The sequence below is a fragment of the Macrosteles quadrilineatus genome, unplaced genomic scaffold, assembly GCF_028750875.1.
Source record: "Macrosteles quadrilineatus isolate MER2022 unplaced genomic scaffold, UCM_ALF_1.0 Scaffold_1__1_contigs__length_201487025, whole genome shotgun sequence".
Taxonomy (NCBI): Eukaryota; Metazoa; Arthropoda; class Insecta; order Hemiptera; family Cicadellidae; genus Macrosteles; species Macrosteles quadrilineatus.
In genome coordinates this window covers 21018966-21027805 of record NW_026542594.1, presented here as the reverse complement: position 1 = coordinate 21027805, position 8840 = coordinate 21018966, and the positions used below count along the sequence as shown (strand labels likewise).

At 34.8% G+C, this 8840-nt stretch overlaps 1 protein-coding gene across 1 annotated transcript in view; it reads right to left on the bottom strand.

The window, feature by feature from the left end:
- Window positions 1-4183: 4183 nt before the first annotated feature.
- The window catches only part of LOC129004877 (elongation factor Tu, mitochondrial-like), a 90006-nt gene continuing 85349 nt past the window's right edge, over window positions 4184-8840 (bottom strand). Inside the window, exon 12 of the mRNA XM_054433574.1 lies at window positions 4184-4522. Coding sequence (XP_054289549.1) covers window positions 4324-4522 — 199 coding nt within the window. The 3' untranslated portion in view covers window positions 4184-4323. The remainder of the gene's footprint in view (window positions 4523-8840) is intronic.

The window sequence follows — 8840 nt, the reverse complement described above, 5'->3', positions numbered from 1 at the left end:
ATGTGACAAACAATTCCAGGTCTATGTCCAACAAAGTAGAGGGGGTTTTTTAGTGAGTAGTCTGTGATAGTTTCAGGAGTCTCACACTACAGGCTGACTACCTGTGTGCGTAAAAGCATTTTCTATCAATTGAAAATATATACTATTTGAAATAGGCCTAACCTATTCAAAAGTGAACATATTTGGGAAGCGGACATGCCCACCCCCACAGGGGAGGGAAAGATAGCGCGTAACTGCGGCTCATGGACTCTTCAAACCCGACTAACCAACCACCCCCAGGTTCAGGGGGTCCTACACGTCACACAGAATGATGACACATCATGTCAGCAGAACAATCAGGCCACACATTCCATGCCACGATCAAAACAACCGAACGTGATGTAGAAATCGATGTACCCAATACTTTGTGACACTCAACGACTCAACAAAACCCAAATAAATTGCAAGACTATGCTGGCTAGCGCGACACCTTCCACTGACCTATTATTACCAATACTATAACCAAAACTGGGCTTTGGGCTGGTACCCATGATACAAAAAAAAAAATATAGGTATATATATAGGGTGATTTTTTTATTGGTGCGGTTTTTAAAACTAAATAAAAAAATGAAAAACAACCTGCATTGACATAAAAATGCATTTATTTGAACTACAGTGTCATGACATTAACGTTTAAAAATGATTTCTGTCATATGGGCTCCATTCCGTTCGCGTAGAAAGCCCAATCGAGAAGTCCAATTTTCAAATACTCTTTCCAGCAGCTGTGGTTGAATTCCGCCAATAATTTGACGTATGTTAGCTTCCAAGACATTTAAAGTTTGTGGATTGTCGGCGTATACTTCAGACTTAACATATCCCCACAGAAAGAAGTCTGTTGGCGTGATATCACACGACCGTGGGGGCCAGTTGACACTACCTCTAAATGAGATGATACGTTCACCAAATGTTTCTGCCAAGAGGCCAATTGTGTCGTTTGCCGTGTGGCACGTCGCACCGTCTTGTTGGAACCAGACATTTTCTAAATCCACTTCAAGTTCGTTTAGCTGAGGAACGAAAAAGTCCCGTAACATTGCCCGATAGTGTTGAAACTTTAAATGACTTGGAAGCTAACATACGTCGAGTTATTGGCGGAATTCAACCACAGCTGCTGGAAAGAGTATTCGAAAATTGGACTTCTCGATTGGGCTTTCTACGCGAACGGAATGGAGCCCATATGCCAGAAATCATTTTTAAACGTTAATGTCATGACACTGTAGCTCAAATAAATGCATTTTTATGTCAATGCAGGTTGTTTTTCATTTGTTTATTTAGTTTTAAAAACCGCACCAATAAAAAAATCACCCTTTATATGTATGCTTAATAACTGCCTGGCTGTCACAGCAGAACATTTTACCCCCATTCCTTCAATGTAATATAAGCTCTGATTCATCCTGTTTGTATAAAACCTTAAAATTAAAAATGTTAAAGTTTCTAAAGGGCAAAATATTTTACCTACCATTTTATAAAGTAGCTGTTTCAGTTTAGTTTTTAGAATTGAATTTCCCATAACAGCATTGTTTACTTTGAAAACAGCATAGTTTTACTCATAACAACACTAGCTGGTAACGGACCAATGTGGTTCAAGGATTGAGAGAGAAAAAGTAACCTATTCCAACTAGGTTAAATTACGCACATAGTGGAGTTCTGATCTAATTGATAATTGATAAGTAGATGTTTTTAAGGCAAATTTTCTACTCGTGTCGTTAACACTATCTTTACGCAATTGTTGCGTAAACTACTGTAAACTTTGGAAAATAGGGAGAGAAGGTTTAGTTTTTGTTTCATTTAATATAATTATGACAAAGGCTTTTTGTAATTTAATTGGTTTCAATGTGATGAAATATGCACCACCCCAGATTTCTATGCCATATTCAAATTTTGAATTTATGAATGAAAAATAAGTATATTGATCTCAGAAGATGTTTATAACATCATGCTTCTAAACATGTAGAATATATGGATGTATTTGACTAATTTTAGTTTTAAATATGCTGCAATATGTTATTTACAATTTGGTTGTCCAAGTACAAATTTAAATACTTTTGAGTTCCTCCTTACTCAATGTCTTGACAGTTACAGATATTAATACTTGTAGGGTAATATTGTTAGATTGAATATGTAATAATTATGGTACAATACCTAGTCAAGTAATCCAAAAGTTGATGTCAGGTTAACAACCTACGTTTCGCCGTAAATGCGGCATCGTCGGGGTTACAAAACATAAGACATCGATGCCACACGCTCACAATAAATACACGAAAACAAACATTTAATTGACATTGATTGACACACACACGACACAGACAGTCCCGGCGCAGGTAGTAGACTGCAGTGTCAGACTTCTTCCTCGCTGTTGTCCATGTTATCAGTAGGCAAAAGTTTAGGTGGCCGGTTTTTTGTTTATTAGGACATTGAAAATAGAGTGTGACTGGAACTGCAGTTTTTTGTTGAGGATATGTCCACTGGCGGTGTTGTCAAGGTATAATTCGTAAATTTCAAATTCCTCTAGCATGTATAGTTTACTACCTTTTCTGCATATATGTAGCACCTCTAGACTGTCATAGCTATCTCACTCATGTTATGGTTTAGGTTGATTAAAGGCTGGGTAAACACTGAATTTTGCTTGACCAAACCACGTTTAATCAAAAAGCCCAGTATTTAAGATAGGAAACTTTAAATGCTAAACGAAAGTGTCCTTGATATTTTTAAAAATAATAAGCATTTTTTTTTTTATTTTAAATTGGATTAAGATAAAAAATTTTCTGATGTGGGTCTGTTTTACTTTAACATACATACCAAAGTTTCATAATGATTGGCTGAAAAATACAAAGATAAGAATGGTTATGTAAAAAAAATAAAATGGCGGATATCTGGTTAACGAAGTGATTTTGGCAAAATTGTTATTCTTGATTTTCTCTTTACTTTGACACATAGAACCATTTCCCAGAGATTGGCAGTTTACTTAAGGGACACCCTGTACATATTAGTGTAAATGTCTGACATATACTCAAAAGGGCGGAACTAGCGTTTATTTTCTTTGGAATCCATATTGCTTTTTTTTACAAAGAAATTTTGCTTATTCAAAAGGTTTATCAACCTAACTTTTACTCTTTTTAGTGAATTTCCCATATAGGGAATAAGCTATTACCGTAGTACTCATGGTAAGACCTGGACGCGGGACCGATTTTTTTTTTTTTTTTGAGGTCCCTAGAGGCCAAAAACACCATCCGTTCAAATTCATATATATATATATATATGTGTGTGTCCGTTAGCGTGATAACTCGAGCAAAAATAATCCGATTTTGATGAAATTTGGTACAAACGTGTAAACCTACATTTATTCGAACGAGTTCGCGATCCAGCATAATCGGACCATGGGAACAGGGGTTTATGGGGGGTTTTATGGGGTAAAAATGGGTTTTTAGAGATTGAAATATGATTGAAATATTGATTATGAGATTGACTCTAAAAACAAAAAAATTTGCAATTTCTTTCTAAACCGTTTTGTAGAGCTTAAAAAAAGAAATAATTTAGTATATCGGAGCACTGTTGTATGCCTAACTGTCACGGAGAAAATTCAAAAATAGTGTAATTTAAAATTCCCATGTTATTCTTATGGAGAAAATGAAAATTGTTGTACTTTACTTGTTTATGGATATATATTGATAACATTATGCAAATTTATTTATTTCATCCTATACTATTGACGTATGGTCAAAAAACACTTTTTACCTTCCCCGTAGCAGCAAACCTAAGCACTCGTTAAATCTAATGTTATTTAAATAGGGAATAAATAACCTATGTCTTATTTATGGAAATATTTTAGTAGAAATATAATCAGACAAGTTGAAATTCGCTTAGTCTGCAGGTTTGCTGCGGCGGGGGTATTTAAAGTATGTTTGAGTAAATTAGTAAAAGAGCTACTGGTTTATAATAATTACTTGGATTATATCTATGATTTGTTTTATATAATGGTATGGTGATCAACATTCCATATTTCCTTGTTAAGAACTCCCTTGAAGAGGCGTAATATTAAGTGTCGTATACCTCTTTTCTAAGAAAAGTTTTTTATGTATGCAATCCTTTTTCCTCAATGTATTCAGATTCAAAATCTTACAAGTTAAGGGAGAATAAAACCAAACCATTAACACATTTAAGTATTTTTACAAAAAAACAAATTACTAAATTACATTTGGTAGCAAGCAATGACCATGGGATTGCTTTGACGCGGTAGACCAGTCTTTTGCGTCACTGGGTTTAAAAGCTAAGTTTTGCTCTTGACCACTAAGCCCCTCCGCTTGCCTCAGCTGCAATCCTCTTCTCTCTCTGTTTCTTGGTCTCTTTGAACTGACTCCTCTCTTCTTCAGTCAGAGGGGGAAGGACCTTGGTGACCACGCCAGTGCCGCAGGTAGTGTTTCCGTCTCTCAAGGTAAACCTCTGACCTTGCTCCATCACAACCTGCTTCCACAACCTCAGTTCCAATCTAAATAAAAACACAACTTATATTAATTTTTGTAGTTTTTTTCAGTAAAAGGTACTTGGTTTGAATCAGAATTGGAAATGCTTTATTAATGATTTATAACAGATCTATAATATTAAAACAAAACAGGGTTTGTTTATTTCACGATTCTGAATCAACCACTCGACGGATTTTCATGATTTTTGTGTTGAAAGAAAGATAATTTTGAGAACTAGGGAATTTCGAAGCCATAATTTTAGTTTAGAGTCCCAGTTATTTAGAAATTAAGTTTTAATTTTTGAAAAGTCTAGCAGCCGACGCTAAGATTCTAAACTAGCTTTTGGTGTAATATAATTTGTTTAACATAACAGCTGTAAACATTCAGCGTTTGTAACACAAATCCAGCATTTGGATAAAAATTAAAAGACATACTAAGGGTTGACTTATTTATACCATGCGTAATGCTAATCATTGATACATTCAATCCTTCGATAAGAGGATGACAGATTATTTAAATATACATAGGTAAAATACTAGGATGTTCAAAGGATTTTTTAAATAAATCTTTGTACTCTTCGGTTTGTTTTAGTGCAATATAATTTTCTTTTAACGAACAGCTGGTTGGATATAAAAATGTTCTGTAGAACCAGTAGAATTATGAGGTTATTTTATTTACTCTGATTTGTCATTGATTTTTAGGAAATAAGTAAGATTAGTAGACCACTGAGAAAAGTAACACCATCGATGTATACAAGTTGAGGCTCTGTACATGAGTCTTAAACAAAGGATATGCAAATTATTATACTGGTCAACTTTTTTAGGAAAGAGTAGGAAAATCCATTTTTTACACGTTTAAAAAAGTTGTTTGGCGTGTGTTTAGTTGTGGTTACGTCTGGAGGCGCTGAATATTTTATAGTTTAAATAAATGAATATGGGGGGTTACGATGTACATCGATTCAATGAGGGTGGTTTAATTATCAAGGATATTAGAACTGATAACGGTATGGATAATAAACATAGACAATTAATTACGTCACTAGCTTTACTAGCGTGTTTACGTTTTAAATTCCTTCAACATGTGACCAGTTCTTTTTTTTATGAATATTATTTTATTTTTGACTCAGCTGTTTACAAAACAAACTATATGTTGTTGTTTTTACTTTTCTTTGTTTACACTTATTTATTTAGCAATTGATGCAGTGAAATTGATATAAAGGATATGTGTGGACAGTTAGTTTAATGATGTCGGGACACTAACGTTATAATTATGTGTACTGTGAATTTTATTGGATGTTTTCGTTTTATTTTAGGAAGTTTCTATTCAGACCCACTGGAAATTGTGTATAGTATGAGTAATTGTATTGTGGTGATATTGATTAAGGAAGAGGCAGGTATGCGATGAAATTGGAAGGGGATATCGTTGACTAGGCCTATACACTTCTCAATTGATAATTACTCTTTATACTGTAGGCTGCAATAAAATTTGTTTTTATGCAAGTAATCTAGCTGTTCTGAATTATATACAGTTTTAACTGACTACTCTCGTACGTAGGACGGGCTAACATTTCGTAGTAATTAAATACAAAATGGCATCAACAACTTAATATATAGAAATAGTTATAAAAAATGTTCATTAATCGAGTACCTTCAATTTATTTTTGAAGATCTTGACATTATTTATTTACAGAGTCTTTTGGCAGAGAGTAAAAGAACCTAAAACCTGCAGCTGTAGGTTTTTTATTGTAAACTCTAAATTATGTCTCAGGATGGCAGGGTTGTTACGATGTGGAGTATTGTAGTTACTAGTTATGTGAGGCTCCCAATATTGGAATTGTATTCGTATTCATTTCAGTCTTTAGAGTCATTATAGTTTTAAAAATATACAATCCATACACCATACAGATATTCAACTCAGCAAACTGCTGTTTTATCGATTGGTTGGTATCTGAGTTAAACATAATATGTATGCTCTTTTTTATAAAACTAATATGCCATCTAAATTTTGAACGGTCGTCGCACCATATAGTTCAATACCGATACACGCGAGTTTATATGAGCATAGTAAACCTTCAATAAAACATCCAAGGAGCAAAATTTGAACAAGTTGCGCAACATAAATAGACCAGGGGAGATTTTATTTTTTAATTTGTCTACATGGAAGAACCAAGATAAATGTTGATCAATCAATAGTCCTGGAAATATTATATGAGCAATCTGAGTCAAATAATTGTGATGTCTGCACTGCCGCAGAAGATGATCATGATTTTACTGCGATGTCGGACGACGACGATGACATTTTCCTGACCACAGGAGACTTTGATGACATCTGCAGGGCCGCGGGAAATGTTCATGATTTTGCCACGATCACGGACAACGACAATGACGTTTCTGTGACCGCTGGAGTCAATGATGTCTATAGGGGTGTGCGATGCATCGAAAATGCATCGAAATTTCGATTCGATTCGATTCGATGCATCGAATCGCGATTCGATTCAGTGGTGGTCAAAAAACGATTCGATTCACGAGGGAGTCAGTATCCATATACGAAAAACGCCTGCAGAAAGTCAATGCAATACCCGCAATACAGGAGCGCGTTGCTGTTGCGTTTCCTTTACGAAGGCGTTCTTATTTAATACATTCTTTGCATTAAATATAGCTTTAATTGTTTTATATTTTTTTGTTTTGACATTGCAAATGATTAGAGGTTTGTTTTTTGTCTTGATGTAAGCAGAGTGTGAAATATTTTACTACTGTGAACCTAGCCAAAACAAGGTAGGTTACTCCAAAATCATTTTAAAAATAAGTCTGAAAAATTGTTACTTAATACTTAACTAGTAAGATTAATGTTATAGACTGATTCATTTGGTATTTTTGTTAGGTGTCTGCCGGTCCCCGTCCCCGAATTTTTGTTGGGGCAAAAGAAAAAAAAAAGAATAATTTATTTCCAAAGAAACACTCTTATATTATTATATCTATTATTACAGAGGAATTAAAATGTTCAAATGAGAATTAAAAATTAAGTTGGCTCACGACCTTTAAGAATAAAGACACAACAGAGCAATTGCCGCACTGCCACTAGCCAGAGCCAGGTCTAGTCGTCTACTGATAAGAGTAACAAAAGCCGTGACGCAACACTAACAGTGCAAAGAAAACAAAGTCAAAAGAATAGAAAGACTATTTATCCAGACATACTAGTATAATCATTTATTGTTTATTCAATACCTAATTAAAAATATATTTTATTATTTTACATAATAAATTATAAACAAAAGAAATATCTGATATAGTGAACAGATCTGTATCTTGGTTAGATGGGGTTAAAAAAATATATTTCTAAGATCCAATACAATATTTACAACTCACAAATTACATTGAATTAATTTCTTTGAAAATATCTCTAACAGTTTTGTGTTTTTGAATAAAGAAATATATTTCTTTGTCTCTACTTCCTTGTTTCATCACTTGCATTTTGTCAGCAATTGAAGCAACTGGGACAACTGGGTAGCAACCGGGTGGTGTAAGAGGGGAGGGGGAGGGTCTATGACCTTGAATTCACACATCGTTGCCCGGGCCTGGCTGGTGAGACTGATTCATTGTTTTTGTTGACATACTACTACCCTTCCTTAAGAGAAAAAGGCCCTGCTGTTCCAAAAACATTGAGGGTAGTTTAAAAACATTGACCTGTGTTGCCAAGGGCACTAGGCTAGAAGATAGCATTTAACTTTCTTGTCTCTTGATTTAATATTATTTTAATCTTCTATATATTATTTAAGAGTTACTTTTCGGGTACCTAATTAGTTGTGATATTGTTTGGCTTTATTTGATGGATTTTTAATTCTTTTCATTCATTAGCTATCAAAATCAGTTGTTTAAGGATTTTAATCTCTTGCAGTAGGTCTATACTACTGTATGACATGATATGCATTTTTTAGTCCTTATTAATTATACCATAAACAATGTTTGTATGTTATTTACTGTTTTTGAGTTTTATAGGAAACTAGCTGTACCCGCGGGCTTTGCCCCGTTTAACTTCATATGTGAGCTCGTTCGCATGGCTCAATCACGTCCTGGTTGAAGTTCGTTCGCTACGCTCACTCACCTTTAGGTTGGAGCTCGTTCGCTGCGCTCACACGTCCTGGTTGAAGTTCATTCGCTACGCTCACTCACCTTTACGGTTGGAGCTCGTTCGCTGCGCTCACTTGCCTTCAGGTTCAGGTTAGCTCGTTCGCTACGCTAACTCGCCTCCGGGTTGAAGTTCGTTCGCTGCGCTCACTCACCTTTTGGTTGCAAATTAGCTGTTGTCATAAATAAAAAAAAATAATAGTGCTGCACTCTGTTGGTA